This window comes from Carassius gibelio, chromosome A17, assembly GCF_023724105.1.
Source record: "Carassius gibelio isolate Cgi1373 ecotype wild population from Czech Republic chromosome A17, carGib1.2-hapl.c, whole genome shotgun sequence".
Lineage (NCBI taxonomy): Eukaryota > Metazoa > Chordata > Actinopteri > Cypriniformes > Cyprinidae > Carassius > Carassius gibelio.
The window spans coordinates 19,110,903-19,137,865 of NC_068387.1; the positions used below are offsets into that span (position 1 = coordinate 19,110,903).

The 26,963-nt window shown below is 37.5% G+C and overlaps 2 protein-coding genes across 4 annotated transcripts in view; both read right to left on the reverse strand.

Moving 5' to 3' along the window:
• Nucleotides 1-3,554: 3,554 nt before the first annotated feature.
• On the reverse strand, nucleotides 3,555-12,913 carry LOC128031465 (gremlin-2-like). The gene is made up of 2 exons (XM_052619740.1): nucleotides 12,100-12,913; nucleotides 3,555-6,104 (listed from the first exon to the last, which is right to left on the reverse strand). Exons 1-2 carry the CDS (start codon nucleotides 12,117-12,119, stop codon nucleotides 5,519-5,521), a joined length of 606 nt encoding a protein of 201 aa, XP_052475700.1. The 5' UTR covers nucleotides 12,120-12,913; the 3' UTR covers nucleotides 3,555-5,518.
• A 780-nt stretch (nucleotides 12,914-13,693) lies between these two features.
• Nucleotides 13,694-26,963, reverse strand: part of LOC127933315 (regulator of G-protein signaling 7) — a 49,020-nt gene continuing 35,750 nt past the window's right edge. For 2 of the 3 annotated variants that reach the window (XM_052530211.1, XM_052530209.1), the window contains exons 7-17: nucleotides 23,352-23,416; nucleotides 22,505-22,581; nucleotides 22,029-22,110; nucleotides 20,571-20,645; nucleotides 20,091-20,189; nucleotides 18,612-18,673; nucleotides 17,632-17,742; nucleotides 17,370-17,495; nucleotides 17,058-17,244; nucleotides 16,839-16,928; nucleotides 13,694-14,633 (exon numbers count right to left, since the gene is read on the reverse strand). In XM_052530211.1, coding sequence (XP_052386171.1) covers nucleotides 14,583-14,633; nucleotides 16,839-16,928; nucleotides 17,058-17,244; nucleotides 17,370-17,495; nucleotides 17,632-17,742; nucleotides 18,612-18,673; nucleotides 20,091-20,189; nucleotides 20,571-20,645; nucleotides 22,029-22,110; nucleotides 22,505-22,581; nucleotides 23,352-23,416 — 1,025 coding nt within the window. In that variant the 3' untranslated portion in view covers nucleotides 13,694-14,582. Of the gene's footprint in view, nucleotides 14,634-15,428; nucleotides 15,469-16,838; nucleotides 16,929-17,057; nucleotides 17,245-17,369; nucleotides 17,496-17,631; nucleotides 17,743-18,611; nucleotides 18,674-20,090; nucleotides 20,190-20,570; nucleotides 20,646-22,028; nucleotides 22,111-22,504; nucleotides 22,582-23,351; nucleotides 23,417-26,963 lie in introns of all 3 variants that reach the window. The other variant, XM_052530210.1, reaches the window with a different exon arrangement.

Sequence of the window (26,963 nt, forward strand, 5' to 3'; positions counted from 1 at the left end):
CTTTAGTAAATGTTTAATGTACTGCCGTCTTTGTATTCAAATTGGTCGTCGTAAACAAAACCCACATGTGATCAGGCGGCAGGGGCAGCAGGGTGGGGTCCTTGCTGAACATCCCCCTTCTCATCTCTACACCTTTGTTCTGGAGACTCACGGGTCTCCTTCACTGAGCTCTCAGATGGGTGGCATGACCACAGAAAGACCCCCTTTAACCCTCCGCACTGCCTCCACTCAGAGTAACAGACAGAACGAGGATCGGAAAAAAGGACGATTTTTTTTTTATTTGTATGATTTTGAAACTCCAGGAGAGTAACAGTCTCTGGCTCCATCGCTTTAACCTCTAATGTTTATTTTTCAGAGCATGAAATTGACTACAGAAAGGAAGAGAGGAAGAAAAACTGAGTGAGACAGGAGTGTGTATGGTGTAAGAGATAGAGAACGTCTGTGTGCTGTTTGGTCTACGCTCTGTCTACTCATACCATTTTTTTTAAATGCTGTACTATTTCTGCTGCCCTGAGCTCTGAGAAGCAATGTGATAATTATTTACCATGGTAACCAGTACAATATACAGACACAATTACAGCATAGCAGATGAGCCATTTTAGTACAAAAATACTAAATAAAATACACGTTTTTCTGTGTGGTTGTTAGATGGTTGTGGAATGGTTGATAGGTAGTTGTTAGGACTTTCTTGGTGGTGTGGATGGTTTCCAGGGAGTTACTACTGCATGGGATTGCTAGGGTATTCTGGTTCATTGCATTCTGCTCCAACTCTCTATGAAATTCTGGTCCTAGATATGGCTCATGTTCTCACTTCCTGTGTTCTTCCAGACAAAAATCACAAGTTCAGTCACTAATAAAAATATAATTTTCATGTCTTTCCTCAAGTCAATTTGTCAACATTTCATGTTCATTAAAAAAAATCTAACCTTAAGTATGAACATTAATAATACCGTACACCGTTGCCTCACTACTACACCACTACCAAACATTTCAGTGTTTTTTTTCTAAGCGCAAACACATTGAGCAACATTATAAATCGGTGTAATGAGTTGTAGATCTCATGTTGGGGCCATGAGGTGTGAACTGATGTAATCTGTGTTTTGGGGCTTCTCTGGTTGCACTGAATTGTAGTGGTGAGAGGTATGAAAATGTGTACGAACACTGGGCTCGTCATTCAATTTATTAGTGGATCACAGGAGATTCTCCATGCAGGAATAAATGAAGTGACATTGATATTACGGCGGTAATGACTTCAGAGTCCTGGTTCTCCAATTGGAGTCAAACTCTGCCTCATCAAATGTTCATGCTGAGACTATTTGCAAATACAATGATTTGCTCCTTCATATTTTATGTCAGCGAATTACAACTGGCTTATGTGTAATCAGATTTTCGTGGGTTTATGTTTGTCATGATGACCATAACCTTCAAAGACTTATACAGACATGTACAATCTCACACCTCTCACTTTGACTGAAATGGGAGTCCGTTTGTTCAAAACTGGAGCAAATCTCTGATAACCTCTTCATGATAACCCGTGTCATTCAGTGACGAGCAAAACAAGTCAGTGTCACATTTAAAATGCCCTATTTTAATTCCCACAGCCAAAGCAGAGATGTAGCTCCAGGAAAACCAGCTAGCTGAGACGGGGAGTTAATCGTACCAAATCTCTTGTTCACTTTAACTGTGTCATATCTGAGTGCGTGTGTCTATGTTTGTGTATTAGTATTAGCCTCTCTATCTCTCTCTTTCTTTACCTCTGCTTTTCCTTTAATTGTGGTACTTATAGGCCAATTAACTGAGATTGACTTGACAGTTAGATTGTCTCCTTTAAAAGGGGCCAGTTTTTAAAACCTTGGCTCTTGGAGTGGAAAAAATAACAAATATTAAACATCAATTAATTTGAAAGCTCTTTGTGCTTATTGTCTGAATGTTGCAGTTTCTTCCAAGTACTAGGCTTAAGCATACTGAAAGATTGCTGTGGGCGATAAGAAATTACATTTATGTAAGAGCATTATTTTTATAAGCTAAAATTTCACATTTCACATGCTTGAAGTAAGCTGATCAATTTCACAATTCCCCAGAGTAAACTTTCTAATCTTATTTTGTAATATTTTTTTCATAGTGTCATGCTTTTCTTTGAATGTTTTCTGGAGCTGAGCATGTTTTTAGCGGTCAAGCCTTAGGCAGAAGAGAAGGATTTTTCACCAGACACATTCTTCACAGTGTTGCACACATTTTTTTTTCGTCAGATTTTATGGAGCTGTGGAAGAGAGAGAATAAATGCCTACTCCAAGGAGCAGTGAGGAATTACATGCCTTTATTGCTGCTTTGCTTGTCTGATTGTCTTCACATCAAGTAAAGTCACCTTTATTTCTGTAAAGTTGTAAAGTAGCTCTAAAATCCCTTGACTTGAGCGTCATCTAGCCCAGTCACTGTAATTAATTTAATTTTAATATTTTTAGGTCTGTCTTTTAGTCGAGCACAAGAGAAGGCTACAGAAGCTGGGACAGAAGATGTGAATTTCTGCGTACCGAATCCCACAGAACTCACTGTTTCTTTATTTTTCTAACAGTTACTTCGATATAAGAATAATAGCCATGAGGAAGTTTGCATCATGAATGTGAATGAGGTCAGAATTTTTAAGTTTCATATGCAGACAAAGCTTAAAGTGCCCATATTATGATAACTTACAAGTTAATAATTTTATTTTTGGGGGCTGCTAGAACACATTTTGAAAAAAATAATATGATTATTTTTTCCCATTCTGTACATCGCTATGTTCACTCTCTGCCTAAAACACTCTCTTGTACTTCCTATCTCTTTAAACCCCACCATTCCAAAGAGCCCTGTCAGATCTGATCGGTCTTGTCACATTTAATTTAATATTTTATGTCAAAAAAGATATATTGTAACCTGTGTGTTAATTATCGTAAAATACAACTCTTTGGAAGTAAAATATTTAATGAACAAGAGCAGATAAATACTGGATTTCAAGCAGGTTGAAATCTAGAAATCTGCCTCTAATTAATGTTTGTTGAGGCAGACCTGGCAATGACATTTAAGAAAATTGAATAACTTAATACATAAAGAAATGGCAATCTCTGAATATGTTTGACTCTGTGACATGTAAAGTCATAGAATGTGTTTCGGTGATTCATATATGAAGAGCCACAGCCATCTTATTCTTCAAGTGTAAATTGTATAATAATCTGCAATCATATTATCCTCTACAGGTGTTTATATACCTCAGCCTGTGAGTTTCTTTGTTCCAACTGAACTGTCAGGTGTTTAATGAAAGTTGTTGACAAAAATATGCAAATATAATTACTTATACCATTATTATTTTGTGTGCACAGTTGTCAGTAGTTCACTGTGTCCAATAACCTTTAATTGACCTAAATTTATTTTCAATTAAAGAAGCTGACAGCTCTGTATTTCTTGCAAGATCATTTCTGTGCTATTTCTCGGTGTGTTGCATTAATGAACTGAAGCAGATGCTGTATGAATTTTAAGTAATTTCCTTTTGGAGAAATTGTAGAAAACAATTATAAACACAAAAGTGCATAGAGAAAAAAAATCATTACAAAAATCACATTGTAATGTGAAATAATAGATTTATTTTTAGAAGACATGTTTATTATATATTTTATATTCATAAATTTTCTATGGTTGCTTTGTCATATAATTTCCTTTATCTACACAGTTTTTGCTATTTTGTTAAATATTGTCATCAATGAAAACTTCTCTGTTAGACTTTAAAGGGTTAGTTCACCCAAGAATGAAAATTCGTCCATCTTCTCACCCTCGAAGCATCCTAGGTGTATGTGACGTTCCTCTTTCAGAAGAATCCAATCGAAATTCTATAAAAAATATTAAAAAGTCCTTGCTCTTCCAAGCCTTTCAGTGGGGTTAAGCGGGTGTTTGTTGTCAACAGTTCAGAAGACTTTTTTTCTCACTTCTGCTGACTGTGGGGAACCGGAAGATGTGCAGCTGGATATTGTAGTTCGTCAGCGCTGCGTGGTTAGTGACGAGCGTGGAGAGAGAACAAAACTAAATGCTAGTCACAAATTAAAAAGAACAAAACAAGGATTTGAAAAGGAAAAAGGTTGGAGAATTTTGGAATAAGCCAAGAGGAGACTGGTTTTCCTTTGCTAAAGTAAGGACACTTTGTTTCCTTTGCTCCTACATTTCCCAGAGGCGCCAGCGACACATACGTCTTCCATCTTCCACCGGCACATCTTCCGGTTCCCAACAGTCAGCAGAAGTGAGAGAAAAAGTGTTTATTACGTTTGAAATCTGAATATTTATCTTACAAAAACGCATGGATTCGCTACAGGGGACCTTTATTCACCTGCCGGAGCCATGTGAGGGACGTTTTATTATAGATGCATGCACTTTATTTCAACTGTTGAGAACAAACACCCGCTCACCCCCACTGAAAGGCTTGGAAGAGCAAGGACAGTTTTTAATATAACTCCGACTGGATTATTCTGAAAGAAGAAAGTCACATACACCTAGGGTGCTTCAAGGGTGAGTAGAAGATGGACGAATTACAGTTTTTGGGTGAGCTAACCCTTTAAGGTAAAGATTTAAACCATTAAGAATCTCAGTTGTGCACATTGTGTCTTATCATCAACAGTAAAGCCCAAACTCTTTATGGGCTTGATCAAAGTCAAAATATATTTTATCCCCAACTGACAGCCTGTCCTTAGTCAAAATATAGCACCCCCCTCTTCTTCTTCTTCCTATAATTTCCTGTCGATAAGGTCCACAGTCACCCAGCATCCTTTCATGTCTTCTTCTGTCCTTCATTTGCACTGATATTTACAAAAGCTGGGTAGGTAATACAAGATGGTGAGGATAGATGGTGGTCAGACCGCTTCCAAGTATCAAGACTAATAGAGTGCAACAGTGTCCTCCCAATATTTCAGCAGCCTTGGTTCCGAAAGTATTTCTTACATTCATTTTTCATACAGGGAAAACATTTTTGTATTTTTACATTTTTGTTAAAGACTTAAACCAGCTAAGAATTGAATCATGACATTACACACAGACAAATAATCAAAAAACATTTGAAAAAGGCAAAGCTACAAGACTTCTGGAACCCTGACTGTTGCACTCTAATAGCATTGCTGAGGTAAAGCAGGAGATCGCTGAAATACAGACGCTCCATGTTTTGTTACAGAAAAGCTTTCAAGAGGTCAAAGGTCAAACACTGTTCACTTAAATCACATATATGTTATTTACGGTTTCAGTCTTGTATGCAACTGAACTCTCAGCTTAATTATATTTGTCCAAAAAAAAAAAAAAAAGAAGAAAAATCCAGCTATGTGTTCCATCGCTGCTCGGCAGCTATTAAGCATTCCTGGTTAGCAAACTTGGTACAGTCCAGACATAATGAAGGTGGTCAGTCTTCTGATTAGCTGTTGTCTTTGGCACATTTCACACATTAATTGTTGGGTGGCCCCAGTTTTTCCAAAAGGAACACTATAAAGCATTGTTTCATATATGTTCCTTCTCAGTACGCAGCATTGACGTTAACAGACACACATTTGCACTGCTTGATCCGCTGCACTTTTCGTTGCCGGTACGGTGGCTGTAGCCCAGGACAGTGAAGCCGTACAGTGACCGTGGTTATCCGGCTTGGCCGGCAGAACGCACAAGACTGGAATGAAGTGTTGTGGTCTGGCATGGAGGATGTTTTTCGACTTCGATGTGAAGTTTGAGATGTCAGGTGGCGTGGGATGTAGAAGGAGTTACACTGGCCGTAGCAGAACCTGTTGATGACTGTTCGACTCAGGCAGCCCTCCAGACTCACCGTTTGACGTAATGGCTGTGTTTTGCACCAGTCGCTCTTCAGGTACTTCCTCTCGGTGACCACCAGGGCCTCGCGACTTGACGACAACATGTCGTGTTTGCCTTTCTGTCGTCGTGCAGATGTATGTTGGGGCAATGATGCTAGTGTGTGGGTTGGTGATGATAAATCATTCCCTTTGAGCTTGTAAGGGGAGGGGATAGAACCTGGGGGGCGTGGCCTCTTGGATTCTGTGGATACAAAAAGGGTCCATGCCAAAATGGCAGGTAATGCCAGCTTCCAGAACATCCTGAGAAAAGATTCAAAATAGGGAGAAACTTTAATACTTCCGTAAGGGATTTGAATCTATATATTGTCAAATGAATAGTTTGTCATCATACCGAACTATGTCCAATTTGTAAACTTTGCATTTTATTCACTAAACCAGCATTTATTCAGACAAAAAGAAATCAGGCAAGACTGATTAATTTGAATGATTTTCATTCACTTGCCACATGAAACGGATGAAAAACTAGTAGCTACATATTTTCTTACTATAAAAAAAAAACTAAAAAACTAAAATGAAACGAGTCATAAGATTTGTTCACTCTTTTTGGAGTCATAGTACACTGTTCACACTGTATGTTTTTTATTCACTAAAATGAGCCCACTCATAAGATTAATTGGACTGGAATCACCTCTTTGGCACTGATAAGCACTGATAAGCAGCATGCAGACATGTATTGCCATTGGGTATTGGGCATCCCGAGTTTGAGTCCTGGCTCGTGGACGTTTCTAAGTCTCGTCCCCTACTTTCTCTTTCATTTCTCTTACTGTCCTATCCAATTAAAGGCATAAAATTCCCCCAAAGCACTGTTTACAGATGGTCATTTGTAAAACATGGAAACAAACAGTCTTGTACTCATGACTTGTGATACTCTTGCAAAACGTGATGGTATCAGATACTACAAGTTATTCCAAAGTACAGCAAATTATTATTAAGTGGTTTTAGGTACCTATAACCCAGTTTAACATGACATAGGCCTATCTATACAACCATGGTAATAACATGTGGAATTTGAGGTTGAATAGAGCAGCGACTGCAGTTTTACAGCAGTTTGTCTTTTCCTAAAAGGCAGAAGTTCTTATGTAATGCTGATAAGGTTAAACCCTGTCTTTGGTCTGAACTCTCAATCTTGTTTATCATGGCGCCCTCTGTCAGTTTTGCTTTAGATAACCTTTGACATTTCTGATTTTCTACAACCACTGGCATTGTCTGTTTCATTCATGTTCTCTCTCCTCTCATGGCCAACAGCCTCTTTCATCTTGCTAGGTAGACTGGGAATAAGGCACAGTTGTATTTCATGTATTTAAAAGACATAGACTTTTAATAGAATTGTTTTAAGTCCCTGCGGCATTTTTAAAGGATATGGATGTTTTTCATGACAGACCAACCAGATGAGCTCACAGAAAGCCTGGAGCTAAACAACACCAGAAAGTTACACAAAGAACTATTAAAATATTTTTCACATAACAAAAAAAGAAAAGTTGCGCAACATTCAAGTCAACAAACATTACATTTTCACTAAAATGTAGTAACCACATGAACACATATAAAAATCCTGATCAGTAAGGTTTATGTTTAAACATTTATTATTATTTTAGGAATAGTTTATCCAAAAATGTATATTTATAATTTACTCACTTTCACGTCATTCCAAATCGGTATGACTTTCTGGACTAAAGCTTTTAAGCTTGAAAAATTATTCAAAGCTCACATTCAAACTCTCCTGAAGCCACGGAGATGGCTTTGTGTGAGAATCAGATTTTTAAGGTGCTTTTCACTGAAAATCATTGTATATCCATAAGTGTTCAAGAGTTTTGATTCATGAACAAATTGTTCCTGAATCAAATCTTTTTAGTAAAGCATTGATATGGTTTGCGAAACCCATCTGAATGATTCATACACAAACAAAACTGATAATAATATTATTATTGCAGCTCACTGGAGTTAGATTTTTTTTTTTTCAAAATAAATCCATTTCTCACATTAAGCTATTGTATGGCTTCAGAAGACATCAAATACAAGTCATACAGAACCATTTTATGATACTTTATGGTGTTTCTGCTTCTTTTTGAAGCTTCAAAGCTTCAACCCAGATTCTTTGTGCAAACTGAATGGAAAAGTGCGACCAGTACAGTCTTCAGATTCTTCAATTATTTTTTGAAACCCCACAGAGATGAGTAAAAAAAAAAAAAAAAAAAAAAATTAACTAATTATTTACATATAGAGGTTAACTGTCCCTTTAAACTCTATGAATCTGGGATATTGTGGAGAATCGGCTACTTCTGAGGCTACAGCTAACTGTGACTCACACGGTGGCAGAAGGGAATGGATTAATCATCCGTATCTCCCTCCGTCAGTGTCGCCGGCAGCCATTAATGCTGTTTACTTTAACACCAGTCCCAGAATTCTCATGCAAATAAACAGGGCCGCCCATCAAAAGGCAACGCAAACTGAAGCCATTAGGTTATGAGGAAGTGGCCTTTATGTCTCTGGTGAGCCAGGGTTAAATAATGAGGGCTTTGCTTATGCCGGTGGTGAGATATGCAGGAGACAAGTAAACAGTGGGGAGAGCACCATGTGAACATTATTAGATTAGGATGTGGAAAGTTTAGCAGTTTTGGGTTTCTCTCATTTAGATGACCACAGGCTGACTAAGGCTTGGTTTACTGGTAGCTCAAGATTATGTGTGAAGAAACAGTGAATGCCAGGATATGACAGTGACTCGGATAACTCTGTGACATACCTGCACAAACACACCACCAAGCTCACTTGTCTATACCTGAAACACATTTCATGGATGTGAAAGTGAATCACACACACACACACACACACACACACACACACAGAGAGAGAGAGAGAGCGAGGCAGAGGGGCTATAAATCTCCCCTGAGAAAAATTGTGGTTTGGAGATAATGACAGTGTCTAGTTGGAACATATGCAAGAAAATAAACACAAACCTTCTATCTCTCCCCCATCAGTCTGTGTATGTGAGAAAGTCAAAGACAGATCATACACACTGTTAGAAATAGCGTGTATTCACAGCATAAACTTGACTGCAGTTACTGCACTTTCACTGCCGCTTTTATAATAGTGTTTATTATTTGAACTATACTGTGACTTCACAGTGATGTAGCAGAATTGTGCTTGTAGCTCTTGTTTATTTATATGTAATATAAATAAATACTTTAACTTGTTGATTCATCATACCAAAAACATCAACTAACATGAATATATTGTACTTTTTTATTAAAGTGTTTATGGTTTACATCTTATAGTACAATTTTACCATTCATCTCAGTCGTTTATCAAATTTGATATTTTAGCAGATGAACTATAGACTTAAGAGTCAGTCACATCAATAAGCACAGAGAAAACTAATTAATAGTAAAGGGTCCAAGAAAAAAAAAAAAACAATACTGTGCTATAGTAACTTTTTACAGTATTCTGTAACAGAAAATGGCCTAACCGTTCATATGTCCATTCCCCAAATCCTCTGTAGGGTCACAAGAGAGCTGAACCGGGGAGAACATGCAAACTCCACACAGAACGGCCTCCTGGCTCAGATTGAACTTGGGACCTTCTCAAAGCGTCAGTTCACTCAAAATTGAAAATTAGCCTGTGTTAAAGCACCCTTGGTGTATGTGACTTTCTTCTTTCAGAATAATCCAATCGGAGCTATATAAAAAATTTGTCCTGGCCCTTACAAGACTTTCGGTGGGGGTAAGCGGGTGTTTGTCAACAGTTCAGAAGACTTGAAATAAAGTGCATGCATCTGTAACAAAGCATCCCTTAAATGGCTCCAGGGGGTGAATAAATGGCTCCTGTAGCAAATACATGCATTTATGTAAGATAAAAATCCATATTTCAAACATAATAAACACCTTTCTATCACTTCCGCCATCTGTCATATGCATAATTGTACGTTGGCGTTGCGTTCAAATCCTGTTCCCACAGAGCACAGCTGCTAAAAACTGTTAAAGCCAACTGACTGATGTAAGAGAATCAGTGTAGCAATAAAAAAACAACTAAACCACGAGCATCTCTCATTGAACAAAAGCCAGCATTTGACATACCACTTTCAAAACCTACAGCGAGCCTTCCCTCACACTTCCACAAACCCAAAACAACAGTCACACGAAGCCACATGTCAAACCCTGAAGCTCTCTCTCTATCTCACACCCATACATATACAGTATTAAAACACACAAACATCACTGCACGCTGGCGCCACAAAATTATGAATTTGACAGGAGTTATCATCACAGCAATTATGTAACTCCCTCTGCCACAAGACAATCTCTTTAAAGAATACTTATCCAACATTTACACACAAACACATAATGAGCTGAAGTGTGTTTCCAAAAATAATGACTGCATTCAAACAAAGTTCCTCAAACATGCACCATTCTGCTATTGGTTGGTCAAATGGAGCAATGTTTTGATTGCATCTAGTTGTTCACACTTTCGGGGCTATTAACCTACACTTGGCTTAATGTAGTTTTATCTTCACGTTATGCTAGGATAGAAAAAGTATTGTAATAAAACTTAAAAAAAAAAAATCTAATCACCATTATATTTCTGATAGAAGAAAAGCTATCATGTAAAGATGACACCTTTAACAACTGGCGGTAGACACATATCTCTCAACACTGAAAAGATTATGATTATGAGAGGTTTCGCCCACAAGTTGACAGATGCGTTCCTGAGTAAACACCAAGAAATGGCAGCAGGAATTAAACTCCATCACATGACAAGCTGTCAAATGTTGCTTTATGTCTACTTCTAATTGGTTTTAACAAAGAAAAGAAAGAAAGAAAGAAAGAAGTGTCCATCAGCAAAGAGCCAGAATGCATTTAGGATAAGTAAGATTGTCCAAAGAGGTTTCCAAACTCCAGATGAATCTATATTTCAGCTAGGGTACAGTATGAAGTACTTTCATGGTGTGTTGTCACCATGTGGTATATGAGTATTTATAACAGTGAGAGTAGATGGAATATCTGTGGTTTAGGACTGTTGGGTCAAACTTGTGTTACAATACATAGCTGAGGTTTGAAGTGTGGTTGAACAGTTCAACCATATCAGTGACAAAATTATTTGACGGCTGTCTTCACATAATGCTTTGAGCCTGACTTCCGCTCCATCAAATACACACACAACACACAGTCAAGTGGACCTTAAACTCAAGTATTTCCCATTCACACCCACTGCTGTTAATGTATGATAATTACAGTTACAACAAATGAATCCTAACCTAATCTTATTATAATAGCATAAACCTTCCATAACATTAACCCTAACCAAAACCCAACCCTAATCATAATTATATCTATACTCCAGCCCTCAATAATAGGCACACACATTGCCATCATTCTCAATAATATTGGTTTGTGAAGGAGTGGTGGGGAATTATAAGGTCACTGGGAAACTCAAAGGCTGTCATGCTCAAATCCGCTCGGGTTAATGTGTTCTGAGGGGCAGTCACCACTTTGAACTGAGTTGTGGCTGATCCTTTTCTATGTCCTTCTTCATAATGCCAGTCATGCATTTCAGTGGCAAACACGCACGCATGAGCAGGACTGAAGCCAATACTGTCACACATCCTCACATGTTCTCTCATGCACGTCCCCATCATCAAACATTCGCTGTCAGACTCACTCTCTCCATCCCTCCTCTCAATAACGGTTCTTCATGATAAATAGGTTTCATTCCATTACATTTTGATTATGAAGAATTACTTAAAAAACACAAAATAATAACTTCAGTAAATGGTTTTGAGAAGGTGGGTCTAAAAAGCACCAGGGTTCTTTGGCTTGTGCTAATTAGAAGAACAAAATGGGTTCTACGAAAAACTAAACAACCATTCCAGCATAAAAAATTAAATATTATAATCTTAAAAATAAATCTTCTTCACTGGAATCTATGGAATCCTAAACATTAATGGAACCTTTTACATTCCATAAAATGCTCTTATAATAGAAAACAGTTCTTTAAATTATTGAAAAGTTCTTTACACTAAGAAAAAAATGCCCTTAAAAAAAAAATTTAACTGAAAGGTCCTTTCGTAAACCCAGAAGTCTTATATGTATATAAGTCTTATATACATTGCTGCAAAAAAAAAAAAAAAACAACCAAAAAAAAAATAAATAAATACGAACCTTTATTTTTCATGTGTGAGTGTGGGTACTAGATTCCAAATAGAACTAGTACAAGCAATAAATAATCTTTTTTAAGAGTGTACCTGTACATCTGGAGTCCCATGGCACGTTATATTGCAGATTCCTTAAGAGGTTACTCAAAGGTCAAAGGTCAAGCAGCAGGTCAGAGATCGGCCAAGCTTCAGAGCTCCAAATGTAGAAAAGCAGCGTGGATATCCATCAGAAGTACAGAACCTTTCTCGAAGCTCTTCTGAAGATTGTCCCGTGTGCGTCTTCACCAACCTTTCTTGTTTGAGTCCAGCTCTGTAGAGGCCAAACTGAAGCAGTCACGCTTTATGGTTCATAGTTCCCCACTTTCACTCATTTATGTGGCATCCAGCTCGCATTCTGTTGCACTGAGCTCTTCCCGGTCCTTGAATCATCTTCTCTCTGATTTACTGTCACATCCCAGTGGCTCTCCAAAGAGAAGTGTGTGAGTGTGAAGAGAGGAGGAGGAGAATCATCAGTTGCACACAAGTTACACAAAAACATTCATCCACACTCTCTCTCTCTTTCTCTTTCTCCCTCCCTCCCTCTCTTTTGGCCTTGCACTCTCTGATACCTCCCCCAGAAGCCCATTGTTAATCAAGCAGTCCTGAAAACATATCGTCTCTCTCTCTTCTCAGTTGCTCTGTCTCTCTCGCTCCCTGGTCTGCAGCACTCAAGTTTGCATCCCTGGTTTAACTCCGTCCCTCTTGACTGCTGCATTTAACATACTCACAGTTTTCAGTACAACATCTTTGTAAATAAAGAAAATACATCAATAAACCCATGGGTTTGATCCAGATGATCATTTTACATAGATTTATATTGATTCAGTAAAAAAAAGTGTGGGCTTGGTTTCTGGAACCTTTTGGAAATCCTCGCTGTGGCTTTATTGAGGTCCCGCCTGAAGGGTTTTCTCGAGTGTCTTTCCAAATAATAAAATGTTTAATAAACAAGTTTTGACAGCACATCAAGGCAAAACAAAACAGATGTGTTATGTGGCATAAAAAGGACGAAAGCTTTCAGACACTCAAGTCATGAATCTTTCACTGTACAGTTTATCATTTTAAGTTGAAATTTCTGTACAGTAAATCTTCTTTTGGCTTGGGGTGTTACACAGGACTGACAGTTCTCCTTTTGTTTCGTTCTCCCATTCTGTTGTTTGTGTGGTTTTGAACTCATCTCCGTTTGACCACAATAAGAATAACATCCCTCTCTTTTTCCTTTCCTTTTCCTCTGAAAAGCACAAGCACATATAACTGGATAACTAGTGTGAAGAACATACAACAATACCCCAAAATATATTTTACACACTGGTCAGACACACACATATTCTGGTTGAAAATAAAGTAACTAAAGTACTCAAATATCATGTTAAATTCCTCACCGTATTGATAGCATCAAAGACTGTTAGTGTTGGATGGGTCAGTCTGGACCTCAAGATTTAATGCTGTTCTCACCAAACTGACCAAATAAACACAAACAGTAACTCAAAGACTATTAAAGAAGAAGACCTGGTGGATGGAGTCATTGCCCCCTAGTGGTTACAAACTCTAGTGGTTACATATATATCTTTGCATGCAATCTTTGCATGCAAGTTAGAGCCTCCCATTCACCCATAAAAAGCTTGAAAGCATTTACAGTACAATGAAATTTCAAATGTTTCTCCAGTTTTATTTAATTTTAAAAAGTATAGGACCATCAGTTTGATGTTTTTGACACAATTAAAAATATTTCTATATTATTTAATATAATATTTATTATAATAAATATATTTTTAAATAATACAAGTAATAATAATTTATTATAGTACCAATGGGATTAGCATGAAGCAAAACTAAAACCAACGTTCCTTTGCTCTGACAGCTCTGACTAGTCATTAACAGTTGTACAGGTGGCACAGCGAAAGAGAAATCAGTGCATGACATGCAGATAATGGACTGACTTTAATACCTTTTCAAGTTGAAGTGTTTACACATGATTTAAAAAAATAGATGGAGGGAGCCCAAAACAAAAAACAACAACAACAAAAAAAACAACGAGACAGAAATCAAGACCAGTCGCTTTCAGATAAATCCCATGCGACTTCACGTGTGCGATAAGCAAACGTGTGCTAAATCCTTTATAGTGCAATAAAATCAATGCAAAAAGAGATGAAAGGTGAGTAGGAAGATATCATCTCTGTGTCTAAAGCTTCTTGATTTTACACAATGTACCTATGCTGCTATTTAACTGTGCATTTTATGACTTTAAACTTTCTGGATTTGACATCATTTGATCAGTATACAGTTTGAGACAGCCCTGACAGACAGAAAGAGGAGAGAAGATCACTTTCCTCTTTTGAAAGACATTGATGCATTTCCCAAATATAAGAAGTCCATGTCTTAAAGACTGAAATTAGCAAGTAGCAACTGATGTAAAAAATCAGTCTCTTGGACATGCAAGTGATTTGGTCCGTTGTCCAGGGTATTTGGGATCTGGACCTATCAGGCGACAGAGATGAAGATGACAGCGTCCTCATCCTTGGTGGATTATTTGAGGCTCAGCAAGATTGGACGACAGCAGGCAGCCTCTTCGATATCAGAGATTTTCCCTGAAACACAAGACAAATAGAGCAAAGAGAAAGACAAAAGATTTGAAATGGTATTGCGCAGTGACAACAACAAACGAACAAACATCTGTAAGCATGCTGAACAGAAAATTACTCCTTTCAGTTGGTCATTTGCACAAATCTGGTTCTGTACAAGAGGGATATTTTAACACGGACACCACATGATAGCATACGCAAAACAAACAACTTGGATTTTGGAGGGGTTGCATTACATGGAAGGTTCACCCAAAAAAGAAAATGGTTATCATTTACTCACTGTCATGTTATTCCTAACTTTCTGGTATGAGGAAACTGTTCACTGATTTTTATTTTTATTTTATACTGTTGCTCTCAGATATTAAACAGAAAATTGATCTGTTACACATTTATATCCATATCTCTTCCATATTTTGGAGTTTGAGAGAATTGGTATGGGTTTTTTATGCTCACCAAGGCTGGGTTTATTTAATCAAAATTACAGTTAGAACAGTAACATTGCGAAATAAAATTACAATAGCCATTTACTATTTTGATATATTTTAAAATGTTATTCATTTTTGCGATGGTAAAAAAAAAAAAAATCCTCAAATGTTTGACCGGTAGAGTAGAGTACAGTCTTCCCATTCACTTTATCTCTATGGAAAAGAGCAGTTTGGACATACTGCCTAACTTCTCCATTTATGTTATCTCTATTTTGATTTTTGGGTGATCTATTCCTTCATCAGAAACATCAGATGTATTCTCGACTACTCAAACAGACAGGTGTAACACATACATGTTGAGGAAGAGCAGGGTTACCTGGAAGCAATGCCTTCCTTCAAAACAAGTTCTTACTTTTCTGTGGACAAGATAGAGAAAAGAGAACAGGTACACATTTTGGCAGCTGTAGCAACAGGAGACCAAAATGCAAAGTCATGCAGTGAGGTTCGAACCACAATTAAACACTCAAGTTAACTCGGTTGGATCTGGCTTGACATGATTTAACGTGACATAACAAGGTTTGGGGAAGGGACAAAGCACCAGACAAGCTTCTTCTGACAAGAGCTGCTGTCTGATTGGTCAGGTAAGCCATCACTGAGGGGGCGGGGCCACTACCACTTACCACGTTACGAGTAAACTTTTCAAATGAGGTTCTGCGATCCTGTATGCCTCCCAACTTTATTCAACAAGATGAAGAGTGTAAAAGGGACTACAGCACGAAGTGTATGTGTTTTTATTAAGTATAATTAATATAACCATCTAATTGTGTCAATTCAATTGAATCAGATTTAACTCTCAGATTTAAACTCCTTCATCTGATGAAAATTGAAGGGAAAAATAGCAATATTATAATCTTAACAAACTATCCCATATGATGAAAAAAAAGAAAGAAAAAAAAAAAGCTTTTCTTTATTTTACGATGTGTGCTCTTGCATTTAAAAACAGAACACAGGGTCTTGACACATTTTTATTTAAGTTGAGCTATTTTACAAAAAGGGCCCTAAAAACATGTTTAATAGAATGTAGATAAAACAAACAAAACATACACTAACTTCTACGTTTAACTATTTATTTAGCTGAAACAAAACAAAAATTTCACTTTTGTGCCTTTCATATTTCTCATCAAATAATTTTATATGAGATTAACTGAGATTGATTAAATAATAATTTTATTTAATGAAGCATTATTGAAAGATGGCTTCACATACACCACCATTCAAAAGGTCAGGGTCAGATAGATTTAATTTGAAATTTTCTAAAGAAATAAATTATTTTATTCAGCGAGAAAGTATAAAATTAATCAAAAGTGCTTGTAAAGAACTTCATAAAGTTACAAAGTTTTTTTTTTCTTTTTCACAAAAATATTAAGCAGCACAACTGTTTTCAACACTGATAATAAATGTTTTTTGAGCAACAAATCAGCATACTAGAATGATTTCTGAAGGATCATGTGACGCTGAAGACTAGAGTAATGGTTGCTGAAAAATCAGCTTTGCCATCACAGGAAAATATTACATTTTATAATATATATAAAAAAGAAAACAGGTATTTTAAATTATAATGAAATTCCACAATATTACTGTTCTTAGTGGGAATAAGAGACAACGTAAAAAAATATGTACAAATTTTACCGACCCCAGACTTTTGAAGGATACTAATCAGAGTTCAGAGTACAGAGTTCCTCTTTACTGATTATGACTGTAAGTCAAATCACTTCAAATGTTTTACCTTTTTCTTAGCCTGCAGAAGCTCCTGGTAGGCACTGGATCTAATAAAACGGCTGTAAGAATCACTCTTCATCAGCTTATAGATGTGTTCCTGGGAGACACAGATTATCAGTACATTCACATGTTTATAAACATTTAAAATATTAATTTAATGGCATGTTTTCATCAATTTTCACTGAAAAACAATCATTAGTGTAGCTGCTCAACTCAGACTCCTCACCTGTGCATCCTGAAAAGCGTATCGTCCGGGGTCTTTGATGTTCTGTGTGGTTTTGTCATAGCTCTTCGAGTCAACGTTGATGGCACTTGGGGCTCCGGAAGCCAAAAACTCCTCCCAGATCTCCTGGACCCGCGTTGGCACCTCACGGATGGGTCTCTTCTTTAACTCCTGCACTGCCAACCAGAATCTGAGTTTTGGATAACAAAAGAGAAAGAATTTGCAGAATACAAAGTAGTTGCTCAGTGGAGTGTATGGCGGTGTTGTAGTACTCCTCAAGCGCCAGCAGGGGGCATTAAAGGCATATTGGTGTACCTGAGGTTTTCTGAGCTGAATTCAGATTCCAGGAACTTGAGGAACTGCTCTCTACCAACGGGATCTTTCAACACCTCGTTGATTCCAAAACCCCAGCGTCTAACTCTAGTCTGACCGGGTTCCTTACTGCTCACACACACACACACACACACACACACACACACACACACACACACACCACACAACACAACAAATCATACATACAGTACACAGTCATTATGTAAGACAATAATAATATTCATTGTGTGTGTCTGAAACAGACCTGGCCTCCATCTCCCAGAACGTTGTGTCATCTGATATCCAGGGGTTAGATGGATCAGGAGTGCACAGGAAGGGGTCATAGTCTGAATACTGTTCAGTATAACTCAGCAAACTACAAGAAAATAGCAAAAACAAAGTACAGAATAAAGGTAAAGGGGAGCTATTCATTAGTAAAATAGCAGACCAAAATACTGTACCAAAAATAAAGCAAAACCATTGGTGTTGGGGAATGTTATTTTCTCTGTTACTATGTTACTTTTGATAAAAAGTAATGGTAACATTTTACAACGAGCAATACATTTATTTCAATATTTATTAATCCTTGTTAACATTACCTGTTAGTGCATTGTTGGTCCATGTTAGCTCAGGTCCATTAACAGATATAACTTTTGATTTTAATAATGTATTAGTACATTTTGGAATAAAAAAAATCTAAGAAAATAATATTTAATATTTTGTGCTTATCAGTGACTTTATACCAAATGCAATACAGTGATTGTTCAATATAATCCTAGCATGGGGAAAGATAGTTTTAGTTCATTTTAATATATACAGTATGTATATATATATAAAAAAAAAAAAACACTTTTTTTTTTCTTCTTACTTTACTACTATATATGAAAAAAATTTTTTAAACAAGTTACATGGATATTATTGGCTGCTTTTAAGAAAACATTTAGCAATATGATTACATACAACACTCCAAAACTGATGGACATTTTATATTTTGATCTATAAGTGATTGTTGCAAGTCGGTTTCATTTCAAGTGGCACCAAAATCTCAGAGAAGTTGTGGCATCCTAATAGAGCCATTGTTCTCACAGAGGGAGTAAATTTTGAGGACGAGAAACAAAGACGTGTTTGTCAGCATGAGTAATATCTATACAGACCATTAAAGAGGTCGATAAGAAAATGTTTAAGCACTGTAGAATAATGAAGACTTGTGGATCGATCACAGCACAGACACTCTCTCTGTCTTACCTCTCTGCAACTTTGGACATTTTCAATCGATGTCGGTCTAACTGTGCTTGCCAGAACTTGATCTGAGAAGACAAAAGTGGTAATAGTCAAGGTGAGTATACAGTTTGTGGGTATGTGTGTGTGAAAACAGATGGCAAACATTAATTAAAATCAGAGCTGCCAAAAAAGAGATCCCAGCTTATGCCATTTGAAAAGAAAAATAGAGACTGTTTATGTAAAAAGATACTATGTTTTATTAATTCATTATTTCATCCCTTAATTTTAACTTAATTGCGGCCACGTTGTAGTAGTTTGTTCCCTCATATTAATTTAAAGCATGGGTACTTTATACAAATTAATTTGCTCATTCTAAATCCTGGTAAAAATTGAACTAAAACAAGGTATTAAATTACGTATTTTTCGCACTATAAGTCGCACCTGAGTATAAGTCGCATCAGTCCAAAAATAGGTCATGATGAGGAAAAAAACATATATAAGTCGCACTGGACTATAAGTTGCATTTATTTAAAACCAAGAACCAGGAGAAAACATTACCGTCTACAGCCGCGAGAGGGCGCTCTATGTCTTCAGTGTAGACTACAGGAGAACTGAGCAGCATAGAGCGCCCTCTAGCGGCTGTAGACGGTGATGTTTTCTATTGATTCATTTCTCTCGGTTCATGTCAAATTAATTTTGATAAATAGGTTGCACCTAACTATAAGTCGCAGGACCAGCCAAACTATGAAAAAAGTGTGACTTATAGTCCCGAAAATACGGTAGTACATCATGACCATGATTGAAATAAAACCAGGGAGCATATTATTAAGATGTTTGAACAAACTCTTACTACTGTGGTATTTGTAATAAAATCATAGAAACAAAAACATGAATTGCTCTTGGCTTTCTTTATTAGATCAATATAATAATTATAATTTATATATACTGTATATAAACTACAGGTTTTGTAGTAGTCCCTACTCATTTACAGTAAAACTGTACTGTAACCACCATTGATTAAATACAAATGAAGTGCATTTCCTCAACATATTAGCCTTTTTATTATGACCATACAATAATATTTCTACCATAATACAATAGTTCTTACAGTATTAGTACAATAAAACCATAGTTTCCTAAGAGTTTTTAAAGCAGCATTTCATGAATATGCAGCAAAAAGCTTTGATAGGATATAATAGAAAATATTATTTATTGGGAAATAAAATAAATTAACAAAATTAAATATTTAAAACTATTAAAAAGCTACTTTCATCTATTAACTATTCAAATTTTGAGTTTCCAACTTTCCAACCAAGATGAGAAACTTATGGTAATTCTGTCATGATGTGAACACAAATCCCTGTTGTCTAGCAAAGGGGTAAAAATGAGACTTCAATGACATCTGGTTATGAAACAGAACAATCAGATACTTTTGAAATTCAAATTCAAGAACTTCATTTCAAATCCTCTGCCTATACCCACACAGAACCAATCAGGTGTTACCTGCTCCTGAAGCTCTTCCTCGGTTGGTTGCTTGGCCTCAGGGGCTGGTGTGTGGGTGGGGCTATGGCTGCGAATGTCATTCTGAAGGCCGTACACAGACTGTGAAAATCATCAGAATAATTTAAAACCTTATTTGCATAAATTTAAAACAGGCTCGGATATTAGAGAAGTGATTTCTGTGTGATTGCATCAGTGATTGGGGATTTCACATGGGCAGCTGTGTGATTGTTGAGGTAAGCTGCTCTTGATTGGTAAGGTGCTGGATTTTGTGAGGCTCTCTGATTGGTGGATTGATTTAAGACTGATTCAGTATTCTGATTGGCCGAGTGGTTGACTGATTCATTCAAATGCAAATGTTCAATGGTATAATGAGTGGAATAACTGCTGCAGTGATTAGCACATGGTTTAGAATGTTAAATACTGGAGTAGTTTGATTAAATGCTGGATTTCCTGCAATGCCAGTGGGTTTTACTGCGTCACCTTTCTTGTTTTTTGAGGGTTCTTCATTCTGGATGATTTCTTTATGTCCACTTCTGTTGTGTTCACACACCCTGGCTGAAACACACAAACACACACACACACACACACACACTTTATCAATATTACTGTTGATTCTCTAGGTTAATGGTTGCCAGGCAAATGTGCTGCTTCGACTGTAAACCAACTGACGCAGTGTCAGCATAGGGTATTTTAGAAAAGCATGTAGCTGTCGATCAAAAGGTTTCCTGCTGGTTATACTCTATTCTGTCTCACACAGGACTCAATGTTTCTACACTCCAGTATAGGATGAATTTTAGGCCCCGGCGACAAATGTATGTTGGAGAGAGAGTGAAAACAGCCTCAAGACACTTAGAGTTCTGTAATAAACCCCATTTGAACCTGCACTGGCTAAATATGGACAAGAACTGCAGCATCACGCTATTGCATGCCAGCTTGAAAGTTCAAGCCAAGTTAGCATGAAATTGCTAATGAGAAGGATCAGCAAAGTGTAATTGAGGGAGAAATTGCTGCTTCCTTCAAAACAAACAGCTCACAAAGTCATGAATACACACCAGTGACTCACCCAGACACTAAAAAACACATGGACTGGTGAAACAATACTGCAAAAATATATTCTTTAATGACTATTTAACATAGAAATCTAATGAAATTGCATTGACTTTCTTAATTGGATCAGCTAGAATTTCTATATACTGTATATAAACTACAGGTTTTGAAATTAGCCGTAGCCTGTACATATTTAAAACTGTAACTACCACAGATTAAATAAAAATGGATTTTCTCATTTTCTTAACATATGAGCCTTTTTAATCAATAATATTTATACCAAAATACAATAGTTCTTACTGTATCAATATAATAAAGCCATTGTAAATCTTCATAAAGCAGTTTCTAATGATTCCTGGGGTTTTTTAAGCAGTATTTCATGAATATGCAGCAAAATGCTTGATAGGAAATATGAAAAATGTGCTTCATTGGGTAATCAAATAAATTAACAAAATTAAAATAGATAAAATATTAAATCTAGTTTTTTTTTTAAATATTAAAATATAATATTTACAAAATATTTTGCATAACTGAATTAAATACATTAAGACTTCATTAAGACATACAGCACAAATTTTAAAAGAATTGATCAGGGAGGAATCGCTCTTTAGGAGACAACTACACATTTTCACTTATTACTTTGTAGAATATTGTCTAAGGAAATGAATGATATATGGATTTCAGAATGTGTGTTTTTTCTCTATGACTAGCCAGCAATTCTTCAAGCACAGAGGTGATTCCATTAGCTCAGGGGGGCTTCAACACTGTTATGTCATTCCTCTGTGAGGGAACATCTTCAAACACCGAGAACAACAAAGAATATTTCTGAATAAGAAAAGAGAACAGCTGCATTGTTCTTACACAGACTCAGTTCGAGATGCATTTACTCACCACTGGTCTGTGCACGTCCCAGAAAGCTCTCTCCTGACTGTCCAGTATTTTCCTCTCAATTTTGTCTCTTTTCTTATCCACTCTGTACAGACCAAAAACCAAGCCAAAGCAATTAAAACATTTAACTTCCAAAAGAAAAGGCAAACATGCAATGTACCATGCAACTGAGCTGTGTTTTGGCACTCAGAGGCTCTAAAGTGTTCTCAGAATGGCCTTGAATTACTTGGAACCACAGCAGAAATGACTTATAAGGCAAGGTCTGTGAATCCAAAAGCAATTTTACTGTGCACTGTATGTCCAAGAGACTTATAAAATCCATTTGCACAGACAATATAAGAACAACAGGTCGACTCAAGAGACCTGGCCCATTAATATTTTAATCACTAAAGAATCACTTTCATGTCTTCTGATTGCGTGGCATGCTTTTACAAATGCAAAACAAAAAACAGCCAATAAAGAATGGGAGAGATACATACTTTGCTTGAGCTTCTGCTTGCATAAATATAAACTCCCATTTCCTGGCGAATGCCCGCTGCAGTCGAGCTAAACTCTCCTGAAAGAGAAGAGCATTTTCAACCGATCATAGTTTTTCTCGGGAGATAAGGCAACATTTACTTAAGGTTATTATAACAACTTTTTTTTAAAGACAATTTTACTTTGGGGGCTTTTTTATTGTTTTTGAAACTGACTGGTCATATGCCTTAATGATCTGATCTCAGTTTTTCAGTAAACATTGTCAAAACCATCCATAAATTATACTTTTTTGTTGTAGTTGTTGTTTTTGTGTTTTTGTTTTTTGTTTTTTGTATAAGCTCAGATCATTGAGGCCTAGACTAATCAGTTCCAAAAATAAATACAAAACCTGTGCCATTTTAAAGAAAATAATCTGTCAAACAGATTAAATGCAAGATTTGGTGAAATATTGTATAATGACAGATTACAAGCAATTTTTAAAAGGACAGTCAACAACAAATTAGATAAAAGATTTTCAGCACAACACAAGGGTTAACTTAATAACAGAAAAATGAAGAGGAGGCCCAATGATTACATGTTAACAGTTCTCAGTTCAATATGAGAAAGACGTTGGTGGAAAGAAATCTATCTACACAGGTCTACTGAAGAGCTTACTTGGATTATGCAAACAAAGCCTGACTTTTAAAGCCTAGCCTAAATTGGACTGACTTTCTTTTTAAAGATTGTCATTACCTTATTATCTTTCTAATATCTTCTATCTAATAATGTCTGAAGAACAAAGCCTGAGCCGTGCACTGTTACAATTAAAAGAGAGAGAGAGAAGGGAGAAACAAAGAAAAGATTACTTACAGCTTCGTAATCAGCAAGTTCCAGACGTGCTTTGTTCTGCATTGTTCTTTTGCACAAGTACACAGCTGCAGACAGACAGAGGTGTGTGAAAAACACTGCTCACACACACCTCAGCAGCCCCTCAAGGGCTTTCAAATGAGTTGTACTAAAATATTTGTAAACATTTAAAAAAACTTCACACCACCTTGTACCAAATCGCACCTGAGTGTTGCTTTGTTCTGATTACTGAATTAATCAAGAATAATTTACCTTACCCGCGGCACACTCATGCACACAACCATAACACAGGGTGGTGTATGTAAAGTATTATAGTGCACAAACATGCCTAGTAACACTTTATTTTAAGGTGTCCTTGTTACACGTTACATGTACTTACTATTATATTAACAATTAATTATGCATAATTACATGCAAGTAACCCTAAGCCAAACCCAAATCCTAACCATATAGTAAGTACATGTAGTTAATGAATTTTACTCAGTATATATATATATATATATATATATATATATATATATATATATATATATATATATATATATATATATATATATATATATATATATACTGAGTAAAATATACAGTATTGTTCAAAATAATAGCAGTACAATGTGACTAACCAGAATAATCAAGGTTTTTAGTATATTTTTTATTGCTACGTGGCAAACAAGTTACCAGTAGGTTCAGTAGATTGTCAGAAAACAAACAAGACCCAGCATTCATGATATGCACGCTCTTAAGGCTGTGCAATTGGGCAATTAGTTGAAAGGGGTGTGTTCAAAAAAATAGCAGTGTCTACCTTTGACTGTACAAACTCAAAACTATTTTGTACAAACATTTTTTTTTTCTGGGATTTAGCAATCCTGTGAATCACTAAACTAATATTTAGTTGTATGACCACAGTTTTTTTAAAACTGCTTGACATCTGTGTGGCATGGAGTCAACCAACTTGTGGCACCTCTCAGCTGTTATTCCACTCCATGATTCTTTAACAACATTCCACAATTCATTGACATTTCTTGGTTTTGCTTCAGAAACAGCATTTTTGATATCACCCCACAAGTTCTCAGTTGGATTAAGGTCTGGAGATTGGGCTGGCCACTCCATAACATTAATTTTGTTGGTTTGGAACCAAGACTTTGCCCGTTTACTAGTGTGTTTTGGGTCATTGTCTTGTTGAAACAACCATTTCAAGGGCATGTCCTCTTCAGCATAGGGCAACATGACCTCTTCAAGTATTTTAACATATGCAAACTGATCCATGATCCCTGGTATGCGATAAATAGGCCCAACACCATAGTAGGAGAAACATGCCCATATCATGATGCTTGCACCTCCATGCTTCACTGTCTTCACTGTGTACTGTGGCTTGAATTCAGAGTTTGGGGGTCGTCTCACAAACTGCCTGTGGCCCTTGGACCCAAAAAGAACAATTTTACTCTCATCAGTCCACAAAATGTTCCTCCATTTCTCTTTAGGCCAGTTGATGTGTTCTTTGGCAAATTGTAACCTCTTCTGCACATGCCTTTTTTTTAACAGAGGGACTTTGCGGGGGATTCTTGAAAATAGATTAGCTTCACACAGACGTCTTCTAACTGTCACAGTACTTACAGGTAACTCCAGACTGTCTTTGATCATCCTGGAGGTGATCATTGGCTGAGCCTTTGCCATTCTGGTTATTCTTCTATCCATTTTGATGGTTGTCTTCCGTTTTCTTCCACGTCTCTCTGGTTTTGCTCTCCATTTTAAGGCATTGGAGATCATTTTAGCTGAACAGCCTATCATTTTTTGCACCTCTTTATAGGTTTTCCCCTCTCTAATCAACTTTTTAATCAAAGTACGCTGTTCTTCTGAACAATGTCTTGAACGACCCATTTTCCTCAGCTTTCAAATGCATGTTCAACAAGTGTTGGCTTCATCCTTAAATAGGGGCCACTTGATTCACACCTGTTTCTTCACAAAATTGATGACCTCAGTGATTGAATGCCACACTGCTATTTTTTTGAACACACCCCTTTCAACTAATTCAACTAATTGCCCAATTGCACAGCCTTAAGAGCGTGCATATCATGAATGCTGGGTCTCATTTGTTTTCTGAGAATCTACTGAACCTACTGGTAACTTGTTTGCCACGTAGCTGTCACACCCTCAGCTCGTTCCCTCAGCCCCAGTCACCATTGCCAGTCACCATCCACTCAATCTCCCATGCACCGCCCACGTGAACCGTCACCTGAATACTAATTACCTGCACCTGCACCAGCAATCACCACACCCTTTAAATACTCACCTCACTCACTCACTCACCGGCTGGAATCAAGATTGCATGGACACTCTTAGTGGATCTTCTGCCTGCTCCTTGTGGACCGTATTGTGACTCTGTGGAGATTCAGACACAGCGATTAAGGGAAGTGACTCTTTGTTGTCTGGCCTAGCTTTGTGCTTGAACTCACCAATTGATCAGTGCTTGAAGATTCACCGTCTGTGACCACACTTACCTGCTCTGTTAAGTCCTATGTTAATAAAGCTTCACGAAAATACTTACCCGTCTTCTCCTCTCCTTGTGTGGATGTGACAGGATTCCAGCCCCTAAAAACAGAACTTCATATCTCCCATGGATGTTAACGCTGCAGCTCAGGGAGCGGCTCCGGACCCGTTCACCGAAATGGTGACTGCCCTCCGCCAAGTACTACAGTCAGTTTCACCACCCACCGAAACTGGTGCTTCCGCCACCAACAGCACGCCCCTTGCACGTCCCACGTGCTATACGGGTGAACCGAGTGGCTGCAGTGGGTTTATTCTGCAGTGCTCACTGTTCGTCAACGCAAATACCAGTAAATTCCCCAATGAGGCCACCAAAGTCGCCTTTGTGATCTCTCTTCTCACCGGACGAGCGCTACAATGGGCAGAGGCTCTTTGGAGCTCCCAAAGTCCAGTTCTATCCTCATTCGACGCCTTCGTCACCCACCTCCAGGAAGTGTTCGGGGTGGCTCTAACTCCTCTTTCAACCCATGATGAACTCTTAAATCTCCGCCAGGGAGCCGCTGAAATACACGACTACACTCTCCGTTTCCGGACATTAGCCGCCACCAGTGGTTGGAACCAAACTGCCCTACTAGCTGCATACCGTAAAGGTTTAAAACCCCAGATCAGAAAGCAAATGGTAATTTACGACGATAATGTCAGTCTAGAGACATTCATTAGGAAAACTATAAATGTTGCTCAGCACCTCTCAGCTTGTGCCTCCCCGGCTTCATATACCATCTCTCCATCGGCCAGAACGCCCTCGCCCCAACGAGACCAGGAGGAACCCATGATCACCGACTCCTACCGCCTAGATGCCTCTGAACGGAGACGCCGCATCCGGGAGCGGCTGTGTTTATACTGTGGCGAGGCCACTCACCTGATCCACGCCTGCCCGGTCCGTCCGCCTCGCCCAATGGTGAGTACAGTTTCAATTACCCCATCTGTATCTCACATACCTCATATCAAAGCCCAGATAACAATTAACTCACGTAATCTTTCCATCCATGTCCTGGTGGATTCCGGAGCCGCAAGCAACTTCATCTCATCTCACTTCGTAACCAAGCACCGTATACCCATCATCCAGAATGA